Raw genomic sequence first — 20,535 nt, 5'->3', positions numbered from 1 at the left:
GAACTTCAAATTACTTATGATTTATACAGGCAATACCGCTTCCGCCGCTTCACTCGACGACACAGAGGAAAACAGCGGAGTGCGTGGGGCGTAACGGGTTTGCCGTTCGTGCTCCCGTTGCTCTCTTTCCGACCGGGGACCAAACACTTACTCTCCGATATTTGCACACGCCGCGCACACTCCTGCAGTTAGTCCCTTGAGGGACGAAAGCGCCCTCTTTAGGACTAACTGTCCAATTACTCCCGTTTTCCCCGTCACTTCTTAGAGCGTAGAGTGCATGCTTACTGATCCAAGTTGTCCAACGGTTGGTTTCGAACACGGTTCCCTCAGTACAGCATCCCCATGCTCTATCCATTAGACCATGGACTACTCAGTGACCCAAGTTGGCGGGAGAACGGTTACAAACAAACAGAAGCATCTCGGAAAGCGCGTGAAGTATATATATCCTATATGAATGTGCTGTTTGAATGACGGCAGTCCAACGTATTTGCGGGTCACGATGTATACGTACAGCAGCTACATGCTTGAACTTGACCTCTGGTGTCACGATGCTTCACTGCACATAGTACAGCGTGCACACAGTGTTCCCTATCTCCCACTTCCCTCTTTCTGTTCCCTTACCACCAGTGTAAGTTAGCAAACTGGACGCTTGTCTGGTTGACCTACCTGCCTTTCTTTTGCTTGCTTTCTCTCTCTCTAAGAATGATAATTGCAATTCTTTACGCAGTGGCGCACCGAGGGGGGGGGGGGGTGTTGTAACTCCCCCCCCCCCCCCCCGGTGGCCGAGTTAACCTCTCTCCCCCCCAACTCGTCCAGCCCCACCAGTCCAACGTGTACCTTCAGCGCTCTGTTCACATTATCATTACAATTCAGGAGGTGGCTTGAGGTTGAATTTTCCTGATTAACAAAAACACTCTATCACTGTCTTGTATTCATACATTCCCTCTTAAATTACTTTGAGTAAAACGCTGAAGAAACAAACATCATCCTTGGTGTCATTATTATAATTATTAGGCATTTTATTTGCTGTTGGATTGTTGAAGCAAGGAAATTGCATATTATGCAAAGTGCTTGTTTCCCTCCCTCCACAACAATTTAAGCCCCCCCCCCCCCCCCCCCCCGGCAGAGATCCTGGGTGCGCTACTGTCTTTACGCATGGCCTCCAATAATGGGGGTTGCATTGAATCGAAGGCTAGCAGCGCTTAGCCAGCACGTTCAAGAAATGCTGATAACCCGACTGATCGCCGAGGAAATGGAAGTGCATGGTCGTAATTTGTAACGATCAATTTATTCATTTCCTTTATCTTGTTCTGCCCCCAAGACCACTGACATTACAGATGAAAGTGGGTGAAAACATGAGACGATCCAACGCAATGTTGGAATCTAAATGATGCGCGAAGCTTATTTTCGTGTTTGGCGACGTATTGGAGCAGGGGCGGAACGCACGAGCACAGCCTCGACGCATGCGTCTGAGTCACAAGAACGAATATGATGAACACGATGTATGATGCTTGTCGAAGGAAGAATGCTGATGGGGGGGTGCGTGCACAGGCAAGTATACGACACATATCAAAATATACTTAAGGTTTCATACCGCTTGTATAACAGTTGCGCATCCATTCTGGGCGATTGGTCAAGAATGGGCGCATGCCCAGTGGCTCGTACCCGGTGACCCAAGTTGTCTGTTCGGGAACATTCCCAGTGGCCTAAGTTGCCTATATATATATATATATATATATATATATATATATATATATATATATATATATATATATCCGGCGAGGAAACGACAACGAACGCCATACCTCCGGGAAGGTGCTGTGAAAGCTTTTCTTTAAAGCGCGGCAAAAGGCAGATGTTAGGTCATGCGAAGCAATGGGTTGATGTCAGCAAAAGCCGTGCGAAACTGCGCACCGTTTTCAGTCGCAACAATCGCCGCGGGAAGGTGCTTCCTACTCTTCCACTGGAAATGACTCGGTACAGGCGGTAGATGCTCTATAGTGCGACACCGCAAGATTACAACTTTGTGACGGTGATCAATGCAAGGTGAAACGTATGTACATTAGGGGTGGAATGAGGTTGGCGCGCAGAAAGGAATTGTGGAAGTTATTTGGAGAAACAGAGCAAGGTGATAGCACGGGCAGAAAGCGGAGGAAGTTACATTTGATTGACTATTCTTATCATTCGTACCGTGCCTATATAATCCGGCGATATAACAGCGGCGCGGCTTTGCGGAAGCCAACAACGAAGGGCGAAAAGAATAGAAAATCAAAAGGATCGTTAAAAACACGGTCTCTTTGCCGCGCATATACAGCAGATTGTGGGCGCGATTAGACGGTGCAGCATGAACCGCGTGTACACGTACCCGTGAGCAAAAAATAACCAGACCCCAGCATCACCGAATAAGCTAATTTTCTTCGTAATTCAGATGCACAAGCAAAATGCAAAGCTCGCGATGCCAAGTTCTAACTGCATGCAGTCCGCAATTTAAACTTACATGTGGTGAAGAAATTCAACTTTATCGCGAGAACCCTGGTTCGTATACTTTTTCGTTATAACGAGGCACGACTGCATGCACAACCGATACTCATGAGGACACATTGAACGTGCAACGTGAAAACAGGTACATTTAAATAAATTGCGACATGCCAGTATCATCATCATCAGCCTATTTATGTCCAGTGCAGGACGACGGCGATCTCCAATTCCAACTGATTCCGCTGATTCCAACTTGCCAGTATATTTCGGGTTAAACATGCTTGCGCACCAAGATCCGGAATTAGCTGGCACTTTAGCCAAGCACCGTGTCAACAGCACGTCTTCCGGTGTTTGTTTCTGACAAAGTTCAGAAACAGATTACAGCACACGCGCGGCAGCCCTTTAACCGAATTCGTATGACGTGACTTGCCGTCAGCGTTGCCATCGTGTCCAACCAACGCGTGGCATTCGGGCAGGCTGCCACCCATTCGGCGTCACTGGATGCGCGGTGCAGTCTTATTGTACCTTGTTCCAGGGCGAAGGCCTAAACGGCATAAACCCATATGCGAAATTCTATTTCACGCAAGCGAGATGAGCGCATAATACACAGGCACACACACCCACGCTTGCAGCACATGCACGACAGCGCAGACGTGGTAGGAGACGAACCCACCAGAGCCTCTTGCACAGTGTGCAGTTTCTGAACAACTCGTCCTATACAGGCTCTTTTGTACTTGTACTGCGTCCCGTGAAAAGCTGCCCCATGTGCAAGACGCAGTGATTTCGGGCGCAAGGACTCATTTCGAGTCATAGCTCCTCGAAAATTACATGAGTGAACTATATAGTACATGGGTTAAAAAGACATGCGCCGACGAAAACGTTCGATGAAAGAGGGTGAAATTATATATGTGGGAGGGCTATGAGAAGTAATCTCTACCAAGACAGATTCATGAGCGAGTAGCGTGCATAAGAATATTCGTGTTAGGGTCAACTCCCGGGAACGTTTTAATGTCAGTACGTGTGTGTCATACTTATCCCTCATTCTCTGCGTGACAATGCAAATTGGAAACTGAAACTATAAGGTGGAAGTTGGAACGTGAAACACAGGATGAGAAACCGTGCTCAGAAATCTGAAGGACGAACCGCAGGATCGAGATTTAGTTGCACTGCATAATCGAACGTCGCAGGGTCGAGAGCTCATATATCATTCCCTAGCTGGGCGAGCCCGTCGACGCCGTGAGTCTCGACGACTCGCAACATCTCTCGCACGTAAGCGGCCGCGAAACGCTCCGCGTAAAATGGCGGCCGCGGAAACAGCCAGCCTTCGACGAAGCCAAGATGGCCGCCGCTCGGTGTCGCCACGGCGGCCAGCCACGGCGAGGCGATGATCTCGTCCTCGGGAAAGGTGTTCCACGAGCCGAACACGTCGTCGCCGGCCAGCAGGAACACCAGCGGCCGCCGGACGCGAGACAGCTTGCCCTGCGTAATACGCCACGTCATTATAGAGCCTTGTCACACGTATACTTACAGCCGTGTAGCAGTTTGGTCGACTTGGTACATGCATACCATGGTATAGCCGGCGCGAAGAAATCTGACGAGAACAAAAACAGACACGAACGCCGACAAACGTTTCTGTTTCGCCGGCTATACCTTTGCATCTACCAAGTACCAACTCGCCCAACAACGAGCTTTGTTATTGCTTGTTTAGGCTGGATATAATATTGTTAAATCAGTGCAGGAACACAAACAAAGAGACTATTTACACTGCATTTACAAGAGTAGGCCTGCCAGAAACGAATGTAATAAACCCGGATATATAGAACCCACATATAACGAATTATTGCGTAAACGAACAGCAGTCAAATCCCCTTGAAAATTATTCTATAATTTTAAAATTTTATTTATCGAATTACCTATATGTGGAACTTTTTTGTGATCCCCTTCAGATTCGTTATATCCGGGTTCAACTGTGTATGGCACGTAATCATAAGCTTCATCTTATTCCAACATGACATATACTCGATCGTATACTTTGGCGGTCTTGCAAAGATAATGCGTCGGCCTTGCAATATATTGCCTATACGATAGCATTTCTTTACTTTCCATGTGAATCACAAATATACGCATTGAACTAAAATGATCATTGTCCCATTGCGATTTATAAATAGGTAAAACCATTAGAAGTCAACAAAAACAAATGCAAAAAATGCTACAAGCCAATTGCATTTGGACAACCAAGTACCAACTCGTCCAACAACGAGCTTTGTTATTGCTTGTTTAGGCCGGATATAATATTGTTAAATCAGTGCAGGAACACAAACAAAGAGACTATTTACACTGCATTTACAAGAGTGGTTTACCTGGGCTGTGACTCTCAGCTGGTTGATAGTTTCCTACATGCTCCCTCCTATACTCGCGGACAACTTTCTGTGGCAATGAAGGGTATAAGCTCTACGGGCGCGTGGATGCTGCACATGTGTTACCCCGCCACGTAGTCCGGCAGCGTTTGACAGTGCTTTTGGGTTGCTCGGAACAGACGCTGAATCGACGCAGCTTCCACGTGCGACGGTTTTGCGTTTGCCCAGACGCGGAAGGGAAAAGCCGCAAAATAAGTGAACTTTTACACTCAGTGGTGTGTTCTGTCTTATTTAACTGTTGCTAATAAGCTGTTTGTGTTTTCTCTTCCACAGCCTAAACCGACGTGGATTAAAACGCGGGACTCTTTTCAGAAGCGTTCTCGCTTGTGCCCGCTTCGCCTCCGTAGCTTTCTTTCCCTTCATTGCCACAGAGAGTTGTCCGCGAGTAACCGCCCTCCATGTAAAAGTTCAATTCGAGCGCGACCAAGTCGCATTTACCTTTAAGCTGCAACTTTCGTAGAGCTCATCCGTCGATTTGAAGCCGAATACCGGAGCCGTGTAGTTCTTGTCGAACTGAGACAGCGTCCAACAGGAGAGAACGGCGTCCGCGTTCACTTCCTCCTGCGTTTACGACAAGATCGACGCTCTCGCACATAAGCCGTAATGAACAGGTTTGCAGTAAGCTATAGGAATTAACCACGAATACTGTTATCGCTTCGCTGTGTTGTAAGAGTGAAATTAAGTATAGAGCTTCGTTTTCTGCGTTCTTTCCTCCCGTTCTCGTGAACATTTGTTGTCTGTGGTCGTGGCAGCGGTGTGAAATAATCTAGACCACGGTTCGCTGTTTTGCATACCGCGTTCTCCGAGAGTTCCGTGGTTGTGGTTGGTTATTCTACAGTGTATTTCGATCAACTACCAAGTTTAGAACGAAACATTTCAAATTGAGTGATACACTTTGCGCAAGTGATACCAACGGTATAATTTGTTCGTAGTCGTCTTGAGCTACTGAGATGAGACTGTTTTTTTTAGTTAGGTAATTAGTTAGGTAATAAATTATAAATGTTTGTTTTGGGGCATTAGTCGCATTTTATATATATATATATATTTTTTATTTATTACATATTGCAGACCCTAGGACCCAAGCAGATGGGCAGTTTCAAACTTACAGTCATAATAGAAAAAGCGACAATAGAAACTGTTTCGAGATTAGTGTAATAAGGTATAATACAATACAAATGAATACAAAACAACGGGATCTGTGTCTAGATTAGTGCTATAATAGTGCTACAATAACAGAGATGTGAAATGGTGCAACAGTGCTACTTCGGTGTAGTAGGAGAGACTAAGAAGATGCCTGGATTATTTCGTTCCAATCTAAGACCGTGCGTGGAAAATAGGAATACTTATGTCAGTTCCAGCAAAATAAGGTGTTACAGAGTTAGCCTGGCGGTGCCTTGTGGGTCTGGTTAGTAAGAGTGATAGATACAGTGATGGATCTATCGTAAGTTCGTGGTTAACAAGCAGTGAAAGGAAGTCAATTATGAACGGTTTTCGTCGCGTTTTAAGAAGGGGCATTTCATTGGCTGCCATTATTTCCGACGGAGAGTCAATTCGTGAGAGTTTGTTATAAACCGGACTGCTTTCCTCTGTATACCTTCAAGGCACTTAATGTTTATTTGAGTATACGGGTCCCATACTGCGCTGGCGTATTCTAATTTGGGTCTTGTTAAGGAATAATAGCACAGTAGTTTAACGTTGCTTGGGGTGGCTTGAAGTTTAAGTTTTAGGAAGCAGAGCTTTCGAAAGGCAGAGGCGCAAATATGATTACCATGTATATTCCAGGTTAAGTTAGTTGTTAATGTAACACCTAAGTGTTTGTAATTGTCGACTTTTTTCAGTGACGATGTTCTAAGTCTAAGTAAAAGACAGAGGTGCCTTTTTTACGTATTATAGGGAGGAATACAGTTTTGTCGGTGTTAACTACCATCGCCCAATCTTTGCACCACTTCAACATGTTATTCAGGTTGTTATTTAGCTCAATTTGATCATCGGGACAAAAAAATTATTTGAACAAAACGCAGTCAGCTGCAAACAGTCGGATTTGCACACCAGTAGTTATTACATTTACAATATCGTTAATGTAAGCCAAGAAGAGCATGGGGCCCAGGACACTACCCTGTGGCACCCCTGACGAGACTGGGAGACTGTCAGAAAGTTGTCCACCGATGTCAGTGTGCTGCAGAAGCCCACAAAGTTGTTTGATATCATTATCATTTACACAAGTCTTTTTTTCCCGAGTTCTGAAAAAAGCCTGCGAAACGAAAATAACTTTTTTTTTTTTAATGGCGTCACTGCCCCGAGCTTGCGCGTCTGGATTTCAGCGCTCTCTTTATACGGGGTGATCATTGTTAAGCGTTACGAATTTAAAAAAATAAGGCTGTTGCAGAAAACGTAATTTTAGTTCTTGAGCAGGATTAGTCAGAGCGGCGGACATGACTTGCACGAGAAATCAAAACACATATTCAACCAATTAACAAACATTCACTCATTAACTTCCTAATTAGTAACTTTACAGCACATATTGCAATTTACGAATTGTAGCCAGTGAGATTTCAAGGCGAATCCACTTGAAATTAATTTACAGAATGACATTAGTTTTGAGATATGTGCCATCAAACTCGCCGCAATAATGCACTGTTGTTACACCTACTTTAACAAAACGCACGTATATGCATTGAAGCACAAAAGTAACTGGAACGCCCACGTATCTCGTCCCACGTACATTTTGGGAAATAATATATCGAAACTGATGTGATCCTGGTAATTAATTTCAAGTGGGTACGTCTTATAGGCTCACCGGCTACGATTTGTAAATTGCAATGTGTGCTGTAAGATAACTAATCAAGAAGTTAATTAATTTTTGTTAATTAGCTGAATATGTGTTTCGATGTCTCGTGCCAGTAATGTCCGCCTCTTTAAGTGATCCAGTTCAAGAACAAGAATTATGCTATCTGCCACAGGCGATTTCTAAAAATTACGCAAGACTTAAAAATGATCACCCCGTATAGCAGCCGCCACAGCAAGGTCACTCACGCTGAAGCGGAGCACGTCTTCGTTGATCTTGAGGTGTTCGACCAGGTTGCTGGCCATGTATAAGAGCACGCCGTAATTTGAGTTCCACCACTGTTCGAGATTCCGTTTGGCGGTGGCCAGGTGGAACGGTGTCGAGATGGCCAGAGCGGCGTCGATGCGCGCCTCCTCCCCGTACTTGATCAGGTACAGGCTGACGAGCAGGCCGCCCAGCGAGTAGCCCACCGCCAGCAGGGCTCGGCCGGGATATCGTCGGCGTACCTCGTCGACAACCTAAGCGCATGCATGCGAGTCTTAATTAACGCTTCGGTCAACATGAGCACGCTCAGATCCTTTACGTTGGACCTCGAGCAAGCGATCGTTTTACAGTGGACCCCCTGGTTAAGTTTCGGATATGATAAACAACGTGTAAACATTTGATTAGCTTGCTTATAGACCCAATGCAAAAAAAAAAAAAAAAATCACAGCATATCCACGGGGTGAATGATGATGAGTGGGCGAAGCTCCGGAGGGAATCATCGGATCTCCCGCTTAAGGGGGGACGCTAGCACAAACGCGTTAGAAAAGTGCAGTACTCTCTAGTAAGGGGGAGCGGCCACAGCGTCTTACGCAGCCATTTACACATGCCGGAACGTGCACCGCGTTTGCCGACGCCATCACATGACTGCTGAGAGAGTATACCCCCCGTATTCATAAACGCTCCTCGACTTGAACTTGACTTGCCACCGCCTTGGGCAGCGCGTTCGAAACGCGTTGAAGGTAAGGCGGAGAGGCCACATGCAGCGTCTTACACCAGCTTCTTACACGGGCCGTAACGCGCTAGCACAAACGCGTTAGAAACACGCTAGAAACGCGGCCTTTCGTTAATGTTGGGTATTTATTGCCATCGTGGTGCGTGTATCTATGTGCGCTTCGTGGCGTAGTGGGCTAACGCAGCGCGCTCTGAAGCGAGGGGTCCCTGGTTCGATTCCGCGCTACGGACACAACTTCGTAATTTTTTTTCTCATTTTTCTCAGACTGGTTACACACTACTACTACGACGACGGGGACGGAACGGGTGCCGCTATAAGGAGCTTCGCTCCTAAAAAAGCCCACTTAGCACGAACCGAAAATTTGGTTAAGCCGATTTTCCACAGCACGTTAGTGGCGCCTGCTGCTCGGTTCAGCGATAGGCACGGATCGGCAGACTTATAGGACGCGGCTCTGTATCTACCTGAGAGGCAAATGACGTTTCTGTTGACAATGACCTGAAACGATGATGTGGAAACAGCGTCAACAGGGACGTGGAAACTTGCAGGGCCGACACAGTAGACAACAATTGAGGAAGTCCTATAGAGGTGCCTCAGCGGCATGATAATTTATGGTGAGGTCACTGCTCAGGAATCACAGGAACCAGCGGCTGTTCACACATTATGCAGCTGATCGATAATGCCCTGATACGTTTATGCTTTCTCTCTCTTTTTTGTCAACGACGTACATGGAGACGCTGACGAATTTTCGAGCAGACTAAGTGGAACGCACAGGTTTGCTTGCTTAATCGCATAATTCAAAATCAATAAACGTCTATTCTTGTATCTCCCTTTTGGTTTTGTTGCTGTTTATTTATTTATTTATTTATTTATTTATTTATTTATTTATTTATTTATTTATTTATTTATTTATTTATTTATTTATTTATTTATTTATTTATTTATTTATTTATTTATTTATTTATTTATTTATACTGCTTGCCCCTCCATATGGAGGCTGTTGCAAGACATGAGAAAATGCAGTGCATAAAAATATGAATGACAAACTTATACGCTTGTTAATATTGCAGTTAACAACAAGACGTAGTGGAGCAGTACAGTAAGAGGGTGTGACATTCCTGAGCCAGCCCTTAAATACTAATGAACAACAATACAGAAGCAGAAGATGAACAACAAAAGGTACATCGAAACCAATTCAAAACAAAATGCGGTGTCTGTAGGCGTTCTTTACAATCACGATACATACTGATAGACATATTTTTCAAGCATAGGAAGAAAATTGTCAGGTGAGCAAATTATACCACCTCTGGGCAACGAATTCCGATCCCTGATTGTCTGAGGAAAAAATGAATACCTGAATGTGTCAGTGTGCATGGGACCTATATTCAATTAAATGTTTAGGATGTTTAGTTCTACTGTTTCGCCGTTCAGAGAAAGATACAAATGTATGACTGTTTAGTTTGTAGCCCCCAGTATAAGTAGGTGGAATAAAAACTTCAGGCGTAAGAATTTAGCACGCTTCGCAAATAGTCGGGAGGCAAGCTTTGTTAAGGAGTTCTGTCGGCGAATCATTACGATTGTACTTATTATGAATTAATCTTATGGCTTTTCTCTCAATTGCTTCTAGGCGTTTTATGCACTGTTTGGTAAGGGGGAACCAACAGGCAATGCCATATCGTAGTACAGGACGAACGAATGAGGTGTAGGCTAGCATCTTAGTGTCACGTGAGGTAGATTTTAAAGAGCGTTTAAGCGAACAAAGTGTTGAAAATGCCTTAGAAGATGTGTGACTACGTGTTTGTCCCATGATAGAACAATGTCCAAGTATTTATAATCATCGACAATTTTTCATTTCTGTTGTTTGATCATGTAGGTGAATTCTAGTGTGTCTTCTTTTCTGCTTACCCTCATAAAAACAGGCTTGTCTAAATTAATCTTCATCTACCATGCCTACCATTGCTATTTGCGCAAGTTCGTAATTTAGTGTTACTTGATAATTATGGTTCCTAATCTCCCTTTATATAATGCAATCGTCTGCAAACATGCGCACCGTTGTTCTCACGTTATCAACCACGTCAGTGATGTATAGTAAAAAGAAAATTGGTGCTAAGACTGTCCCTTGTGGTACTCTGGAGGATATCTCTACCCAATCGATTGCTGACTTCCGATTTATTATGCTGCCAGATCTGAGAAGGTGTTTTTTGCCCAGGAGTTTAGAACCAGGATAACCGGTCGAAGGCCTTTGATAGATCTAAAAATATTATATCAGTATTGTTATATATCAATATTATATAAGTATTGTTCTGTGCCGTGGATATTTGGGTGCATCAGGAACAGTAGACTTTGAATTTTGTGGATCGCTTCTGCTAAGACGAACTTCTGATAAAAACAAACAAATGTTCACGATCCCTTCGAGTTCCTCTTGAAGGGAGCCTGTGGTGTGCCGCATCCGAAGTGCACCTGAAGACGGCGATGAGGACGCATACCGGCATTTTGAGAAAACATATAAAAGAAAGAAGACGTCCTTGGCGAGCAGCAGTAAACATTGTCCTGGTTTCTGATTTTCTCGATCGGTGCTCTTGGCTCCTGCATTTGTGACATCGCGACACTGACGGAGGAGCCAGATACGATATAGGCTGTTGTTTTCGGTTTAGCGGTTCCGCCGAGTCTCATAACTGCATTTAGAATTTAGTGGCCGAGAACGAGGTTTTCCTGTCTGTAATTATTACCGCCGGGGTACCATTCTCACGAGGAGGATGTTTTCGACGAAAAGACGAGCTGCTTCAGCTAGCTGTGTTTCCGCTACATAGCTTTAGTCTCCGCGTAGAGAGTGAGGTATGCTGCTATGCTATGTGAGTAAGGTATGATGTGCGACCGTAAAATGTGGCAAGAAATATACTGGCGTTCCAGTTAACAGTTTCCCAAAAGCTGATTGCGGGGACAAATATCTCGAAAGTGGTGCTATAGTCTCAGTATTTCCGCTAAGCAGGCATGACTTCGATCACTACTCCTCGACTTTAATTTTGCAGTTACAATGTGTGCTCTAAAGTGAGTAATTAAGAAGTTGATTAGCAAGATTTAGGTAATGAAATACATTACGGTCGACTTTCTTTTTTTTTCTGCAATTGTCCGCCTGGCCACGTAGCCTGTCTGCAAAATGGAAGGTGCACAGATATGAGTTTCTTTTAAAATAAAGTGTTCCACAAACAATAAACACCTGGTATATGATGTAGAATAAAAGAGAGAGATATTTTACAAGTCGTGCGCATTCCAGGTGGTTAAGACTAAACAGCAACCCTCCATTGGTATCCGTCGTGCCCAATACCTCATATCGGTAATTTGCAAGCCTGCGCGTCACGTAACATATATGGCGTGATCTGCAGCGCCCCCTTTAAGTAACTATGCTGATTTCAATGGGTCGCTTTACATGACGTGGATTTTATACCTGCCCACCGCGTGTAGTCCGGTACTGCAATGCACAGTCGAGTGCTGGGTATGGCAGGTACGAACGTGGAAAGGTCGATGCTCCCTGGTGGTCTTACACGCAATTCGAAGCACGATACAACTGAGAAGTTTGAGGCAGGTGAAATTCCACGATGGAGTTTGACCAGAAAAAGGAGGTCAGCGCGATTACGACGGCAATTAAGTGATGGTATAGTAACGACAATGTAATAGTGCTAGAACAAGATGCAATGCTACATGATCAAGTGCTATTATAGAGCCCGTTCGAAAGCAGGAAAGTGGAAGCATCTGCGTGCCCTCTGCACCTCATTTCAAGGAGGGCCCATATTGCAGGCGCTCCGCGAGGCCCTGATGCTCGCCACGTAGTGCTATACATCGCGCACCTCCGTGAGGTCTCCCACGCTGGCCATGTGGGTGATGCGGTGTGTGCTGAGCGGCAGGCCTCCGCGGCCGCGGCCGTTCATGACGACGCAGGGGCAGCGCAGTTTTTCCACCTGCGGAATGAACGAGCGCAGGTAGTAGGCCTGGCTGTCGCCGCACAGGCCCGGCAACACGAGGAGCACGGGCACCGTTTCCACCTCTTCGTTGAGCCAGTCCAGCGCCAGCCGCCCGCCATCCGATAGGATCAGGTACTCGCGCCGGTAGGACAGCTCCGGCAGCCAGCTCTGCAGTACACCATTTGCACAGGCCTTCCATTTCACAGCTTCCGAAAACATTAAGAAACCGCGGAGTCAAGGGAAAAGACAAAAGCAGGGGTCTCACTTCAGCCTGGAAAGCGCAAAATTATAGCACAGACGCCGCTTTGTCCTGGTATAGGTTTTCTTTTTATTGCGATCACAACTATATGGACACTCCAGGCGCATTTCTTCCATCGCCTTCGCCGTGAGGTTCAAAGTCCAAGGGCGATAAAATCGTCGCCGCGAGCCGTATGCTGTATGTGCGAGTGAAAGTGTGCGAGGATCGCCGGCGCAACCTCGCGCGCGCACGGGAGGAAAGCAGGGAGGAAGCGCGCCGTCTTCCGTCGCGCGCAAGTCTCAGAGGGGTGGGGAGGAGCTGGGGGGGGGGGGGGGGGGGCATTCGCATTGTACTCCGGCGGCTGCTGCGTAGCGCGGCCCCGCGCTCCCGCCCGGGCTGCCGTATCTTGAAAGCCACCTGCGACGGGGACAGAGTCCGCCGTGCGCTGTGTTTTCGCGGCTTAGTTCGCGTTGATTCGAGAGGCAACACGAAGGTAAATTCGCTCGCAGCTGCCGCCGCGTTTCCTCACTCCAACGTTTTGACAGCGAGTTTCCGCGGTCGTCGAGTGAGATATGTCCCTGTTTGCTTGTGCGCGCGTGCGTGGCATGCTTGTTTAGTTAGTATGCCTTAGGCTTACAAGTTTAAACGGCCAATGAATCTACTATCATTACTTCGTACAGCTGTCTACTAATTTGCTATCGCAACCGATGCTTCGCCTTTCGAGCGAAACTGCGACTTTTTTTAAGAATATACAGAATTTTCAAAAATCTCCTGGGGCAGGTAGCACAATTCTAGTCCTTGTACTGGATTACTCGAAGGGGCGGACATTACTTGCCCGATAAATCGAAATGCATAATCGACTAATTAACCATATTGCAATAAGTTTAACTATAATTAATTTAGGGCACACATAGCAATTTACGAATTGTAGCCGGTGAGTTTCGCAAGGCCGATTTATTTGGAATAAATTATCAGGATGACACTAGTTTCGAGATATTCATTCCCAAAGTCTGTGACGAAATACATTGGTGTTCCAGTTACTTTAGCACTTCAATGCGTAAAGATGGCGTTTTGTTAAAAAAGTAAGTAGAAACACTGCATTTTTACCGCAAGTTTGACAGCGCGTATCTCGAAACCGGTGACAACCTCACAATTTGTTCCAAGTGATATCCACTTGGAACAAATTGTGAGTCTGTCACCGGTTTCGAGATACGTATATGCGCCGTCTTGGTAAACTCGTCGGCTACAATTCGCAAAGCACAATGTGTGCCGTAAAGCAGCTATAGTTTAAATACTGAACGAAATTTTGTTAATTAGTCTACTATGTGTTTCGATTTCTCGTACAAGTAATGTCCACCTCTTCGAGTAATCCAGGTGAATGACTAGAATAGTACTATACATCTGCTATAGGCGACTTTAAAAAAAATAGACAGTCTCAAAAAAGAAAGAAAAAGCACACCCGGTAGATCTTGGCACATGAATGAGCATTCAAAGTAAAGTCAAATACGTGCATTTGAAGGAACAATACAGTGATATTCTTGCGAGAAGGCCGATACAAATGGCCCGACGCCCAGCGACATGGGTAGAGGACAGAAAGCACGGAGAAATTGCATACCTGGAACAGGAAGCTCACGAGCGACTGGAAGTTGGCCCCGACGCACCAGATGGGTGTGCGATAAAAGGCTCTGAGGAAGTTGCCGAACCTGCTGTCCAAGAAGCGCCCCACGCGGCCCAGGCGGCCGACGAGGCGCGGCCGGCGGTCGAACGCCAGGACGTAGTAGAAGACGTACACGGCGCACGACGCACACAGCAACATCTCGAGCTTGGACGTCGTCGTCACCGTCGATGCGCTCTCTTCCGGCGGCTTCATCTTGTTCGCCAGCGGACCCGGCCCACCGCGCGCCGCGCCTTCGCGCTGTCGTCCTAACAGGCCGCCTGCCGTTCGGAAGGGTTTGAGGAAGTGCTCGAACACAGGCAAGCGCGCGCAAGCTCGGATATCCCCACGCGTGCTTTCGGCGCGCCACATGTGTTAGCGCAGAATTATAGAACTCGCGAGACAACGAGCGGGACAGAGCACTCAAGAAAAGCGGACAGCGTTTGCATTTAGAGCGACCTCGAAGCAATAAAATTGCAGTGGGAACGCCACAACCTTTCCATATATATACGTATATCTGACCTGCAGTCAGCGACTGCTCTTTTTTGATACCAAGCGCGCTTGCCTTGTTGAAATGTTTGTTTGATTCACATTACACCGATTTCCGTATTTTTGACGACGCTTCTATCAAATTTTATGTGTAAGCACACCGTTTAACTATCGCACTAAAACAACTCGATTGGCCGATCCACCGCATTTGCGCCATCTGTCAGGACATCAACAACATGCTTCGATCTTTGGTTTCGTCTGGAAGGGTAAATACCCACTCACTGATACAATTACGACGGTATTTGATTGTGTCCATTCGATCATCTTCGCGGTTCATTGCGGCTGCCGCGAAATTCCCTTAGCATACAGCCAACGACTATACCTAAAACCTCGCTTGATGAACAGGTGCGAAGTACTGCGCAGTGCCATATAGGTATGTAGGAGCACAATTCTAAGCTCGAAGCAGGAATAACGACTTGCGGGCGCTTAAATGAAAGCTAGGTATTTCTTGTACCACATATATTAGACCAGCAGCGTATATGTGCTACAAGGAGGGAATGAGACTCGGCAGAACGTGCACGCAGCTTGTAGCAGTTTAACATGGCTAGCTGCCAGTCACGTTGAATAGCTGCTCGCGCAATTAAGCGATATACACGTGCCGTTCACGGACCCGTGTTCTCACGCATGTGGCCGGCATCGCCGCGGATTTTCCCGTGCACCATCACCATGCTGGCGGGTCGCTGCAAACCTCCGCCTTTCGCGACGCATTTGTTTCGGGAGCGAGGCGAGCGACTTGATGTCGTTTTTCTCTCGCCAGTGATATTTTAGTTAGTAGACAGCAGCAGCAAAGCAAACATACATGGAGGCGTCCGAGGGAACGGAATATGGTGGACACGTACGATCAGCATTGCAGCATGAGAACAACTTTTTTTTTTTTCCTTTTTCTTTTTTTTTTAATTTCGATATAGAGAGTCGACGTGCAGGTGGCGGGCTCTGGCGCCCTGTGTGGGATGGATAGTTGAATATTTAATTGTCAATACTTTAGTTGAGAGGCCGGCGTGAACACCGAGCGAGCGGCGGGGTGGATTTAAAAAGAACGCATGCATGGTTATGTGCGCGCGCTATGTGTTGCGTCATAGATGAGATATAGGAGTATTAATGCGTGATGCGAAGGGCGGCAACTGTACACTTCCCGGCGGGTGGTTTGCATGGAGGGCAAAAACGGCAGCCAGTTTTTTTTTCTTTATATTAGTTTTCTCAGTTATCGGTCGCTTACCCCGCACTTTTAACTCTAGCTCGGCAGGGGGTGTACGCAATGGCACAAAAGCAGGATCGTTTGCGAGGCCCCGCTCCGCTGTGACAGTGACGAAATACTGATTAAGCCGTCGGCCGAGCACTCGAGAATGCGAATCCGCGGACCTTGACCGCGCGCGCACAGCTGTTTTATCGAGGGCGCAGAATATATACACAGAACGGCATACGCTTCACTGCTTTCACCGAGCGCCGAGAAATGATGACGGCGGCCTCAACTAGTCAAGTACATTAGCAAAAATATACACTGGATTCAAGGCCATGGTTGAACTCTTAAATTCATTTTCCGTCATTAGATTCCATTTCCGTGAACCCATAGTTTGTGCCCATAAATATTCGCTCCTGCAGGATACACATTATAAGTTTGTCTGATCCCTCCTTCGTCACTAGTTACTGAGGCTGCGGAGGTTGCGGTTCAAAGGGGCCCTTACAGTAGCTGCCACCTGGGGCCATATTATCGATCGATCACGTTCGGAGATAACACTTTCAGTGCACGTTCATGGGTTAGAAAGCCAGCGAATAGGGCGCCTATCGCTCCAATGAGACGCCGCACTGATCGTTACGTCACGCAAAAGTTAAACCCGAAAAAATGATCGACAGAGAATACAGCCCCTGGAACCTAAACACGCCGCATGCTCCACTGAACACAACGTGCCCGAACTGTCCTATATTCAGAGTGCATTTGTGCGGTCCCCTTGACAAGAAAGAAAGAAAGAAAGAAAGAAAGAAAGAAAGAAAGAAAGAAAGAAAGAAAGAAAGAAAGAAAGAAAGAAAGAAAGAAAGAAAGAAAGAAAGCCATTCCCCCTGTAGCCACTGAGCCCAAGCCGTAAGAGTTGCAAAAAGTGGTCCCCATTTAAATGACAGCAGAGAAATAGCCTCCCACCCCCCCTCCCTTTCCTAGCCCCCACCGTTTTCACTCCACGAACCCACCCCGCACCTCCACCTTTGAATTTTGTAATCCGGCCCTCGATACAAATGTCCACAGGGTTAGAGAGGCGGTGTTACGTCAAACCAGAGTTAGACATAGAAAAAATGGAAGCCCTCACCAAAGTGCGCGTGAGAACAAACCGTTGGGCCGCTTACTCCTCGGACGCCCCAGTTCACTGACGGACTCGCAAACTTCGGTCACGGCCTCATCGCACACAGTGGTCGTGACGTATCACAGATCGGCCTGTCTGCTATGACATCGTATCGCTCTCGCTTCGCCCGGAGGTCTCCGTCCCTCGAGAAGTGCTACTATAATTTCACCCTTTTCACGAGAGGGAACGGTGAACTGGCCCCAGAAGATAGGCTGCCTTCCAGTAGTGTACATGTAAGTTAGCCGGTGATAAAGCTTCTTGAAACTATCGCTCCTAATATCCTACTCTTTTTTTTTTTTTTTTTTTTTTCTGCTCATTCCGGACCCGGCTTCTACGCAGTCGGCTTGTACGCCTCGACGCATCAACGAGGCCAAGAATCCAGTCGTCCCGGACGTGTGCAACATGCAGAATGAGTACAAGGAAATTAGAGAGATAATCTGCAGCAACGCAAGAAAACAAATATATATAAAAAATAAAGTTAGCTATACCGGCCGTGGCGGCTCAGTGTATATTTATGGCGTTCTGCTGCAGACCAAGAGGTCGCGGTTTCGAGTTTTGATTTAGGTGCACGTTAAAGAGCCCTAGAGGAGCCAAAAGTTATTCTAGTCCTTCATTGCGGCATATCTCATAGCCCCATGTGTTGTTCCGAAACGTTAGATTCCATCCATCGATTGATTGGTAATCAATCAATTAATCAATCAAAGATCAGTTCGATCCCTCCAAATTATTATTTTTTGTAATTACTGCTGAGTTGCGCGCCACTCCCGTTGTTGAAATGGTGCAGCAGAAGGTCCCTGGTTTGATGTATGCAGCCGACATAATGCTACTAGCGGACAATACGATAGATTTACAGACACGTGTCTGTAAATCTATCGTATTGTCCGCTAGTAGCACTATGTCGTAAGTACTTGCGAATATCTGTGGCAAGTGACAAAGCTAGGCCTTAAGTCTGGCACAGAGAAATCGGGAATTTTGATTTTTAATGAAAAGACAAATAATTACGGGCGGTGTCAATTCAACAGCAAGTCATAGCCATAGTGAAGTAATACAAATACCTCGGCGTATACATAAACGAAGGAAAGACTCACTCAAGTACCCACCAAGATAATCCTGAAAATAAAGAGGAAGCGGAATGTAGAAATAATGAAACATAGAGCACTGTGGGGCCACAATAAGTACGAGGTGGTGCGTGAAATCTGGAAAAGAGTAATGGTGCCAGCGCTAACATTCGCAAATGCCATTCTATGCTTACAATCGGACACCTTCTCGGGGTTGGAAGTTAACCAAAGATCGGTACGCCGGTTGGCTTTGGGAGCCCACGGTAAAACCACAAATGAGGCAGTGCAGGGTGACATGGGTTGGGCCTCTTTTGACACTGCACCAGGGCCCGACCGGATAACGTACAAAGTCCTCCAAAATTTAGATGACATATCTCTGCAGGAGCTCACGGATCTCTCTAACGAGCACTGGCGAAAGGGCACCCTGCCTGGCGATTGGAAACACGCCCAGATTAATCTTATTCCCAAACACGGCAAATCCTTACTGCTTCAGAATTTACGGCCTATCTCACTAACGAATTGTGTAGGTAAACTTTTTGAGCACGTGATAGTCCGGCGACTACAACCACATTTAGAAGCTAAACGTTTCTTCCACGACACTCATGTTTGGCTTTCGCCCAAACCTATCGGCGCAGGATGTCCTCCTGTATGTAAAGAGACCTTATTCCATCCCAAACGACGGACGGCCCGCACCAGAGCCATCTTAGCATTAGACATACAAAAGGCCTTTGACAACGTAGGACACAAACATATCATCAGGACCCTTGCCACCACATGATGCGGCCGTAGGATCTGGCAGTATGTCAAAGCATTTTTGGAAAATCACACCGCCGAGATTAGATTAGGTCCACTCACATCCACCACTTCTTTTGGGCACACCCCACGGAGCAGTCCTATCACCCCTATTATTTACCGTAGCCATGGTCCCACTTGCCAGAGAGCTCGCAGATGTACCTAAATTGCACCACGCGTTCTATGCTGATGATATGACCCCATGGGTGTCACAAGGCTCCTATGGGGAGGCCCAAGATTTCCTAAAAACAGCTATCAACGTCATCGAACGGCATATTAGCATAATGGGACTCTTCTGTTCACCAGAAAAGTCCGATTTGCTCACGATTAACCCCACACGTGCGACCGAGGCATATATCTATTCGTACACGGTCAACCAGTGCCTAAGGTTGATAAAATCAGGATCCTGGGTCTGCACATCCAATCTAACCTAGACGCGCGTTTTACACTGAACATCCTCGATAAGCAAATAAAGCAAATCGCAGGACTGGTTCGCCGGATTGCGTCACGCAATCACGGTCTGTCTGAAAAGGACACCATGCAAATGATTGAAGCTTTGGTCGTGAGTCGCCTCACCCTACCACCTCCCGTATCATCATCTCACTGAAAAAGAACTCGATCAGGCTAATAGTCTAATCAGGCTGGCGGTAAAGACCGCACTGAGGCTACCGGTGTGCACTAGCACTACCCACCTCCTACAGACTGGTCTCTATAATACCGTCCAGGAAATCATAGAGGCACAGAGGAGTAATCAACTCCTGCGACTCTCCCGAATACCCACTGGGCGAAACCTACTCCAAACTCTGGGATGCGAGCCAAGCGGCACGATCCCGAATGAAGAGCCGTGATGCCCCATTCCTGTAAGACTCGCGGCTCACATACACCTAAAACCGTTGCCACGAAACATGAATGCTCACCGCTACCCGGGCCGACGCAAGGCGCGGGCTGATTACTACGCCCGGCGTTATCAGAATCGCGAAGACGTCCTCTACGCCGACGCCCCGGTCGGTCCGCCCGGACGGCCACGGCTGCTGCCATGACGGAGGACGGACACATTAGCATCTCTGCCTCGGTTAAAACAGCGCGCACCGACGTGGCTGAGGGGGTCGCATTATCCCTATAGCAGTGGCGCAAGCGGCCGCGGATTCTACCATTACAGAAATCTGCACCGATTCCCAAAGTGCATATCGTTACTTCCTTCAAGGCATAGCGCCTAAGACAGTCACAGACATTTTACAAAACATCCCTTCGCTTCCCCATCCGGTGACCATCACGTGGGTG

At 46.7% G+C, this 20,535-nt stretch overlaps 1 protein-coding gene across 2 annotated transcripts; it reads right to left on the bottom strand.

Annotated features, from left to right (window-relative positions):
- Positions 1-1,748: 1,748 nt before the first annotated feature.
- Positions 1,749-17,923, bottom strand: LOC119442383 (phospholipase ABHD3). 2 transcript variants are annotated; one of them, XM_049662110.1, is made up of 6 exons: positions 17,372-17,923; positions 14,487-14,806; positions 12,520-12,801; positions 7,929-8,198; positions 5,334-5,456; positions 1,749-3,957 (listed from the first exon to the last, which is right to left on the bottom strand). In XM_049662110.1, exons 2-6 carry the CDS (start codon positions 14,739-14,741, stop codon positions 3,676-3,678), a joined length of 1,212 nt encoding a protein of 403 aa, XP_049518067.1. In that variant the 5' UTR covers positions 14,742-14,806; positions 17,372-17,923; the 3' UTR covers positions 1,749-3,675. The 2 variants fall into 2 exon arrangements, with proteins under 2 accessions (XP_049518067.1, XP_037563170.2); XM_037707242.2 differs by lacking the exon at positions 17,372-17,923 and having other exon boundaries at positions 14,487-15,418.
- Positions 17,924-20,535: the final 2,612 nt, after the last annotated feature.

Source organism: Dermacentor silvarum, chromosome 2, assembly GCF_013339745.2.
Source record: "Dermacentor silvarum isolate Dsil-2018 chromosome 2, BIME_Dsil_1.4, whole genome shotgun sequence".
NCBI lineage: Eukaryota > Metazoa > Arthropoda > Arachnida > Ixodida > Ixodidae > Dermacentor > Dermacentor silvarum.
Note: the sequence above shows the minus strand (reverse complement) of the source record. Positions and strands in the feature narration are given on the sequence as shown.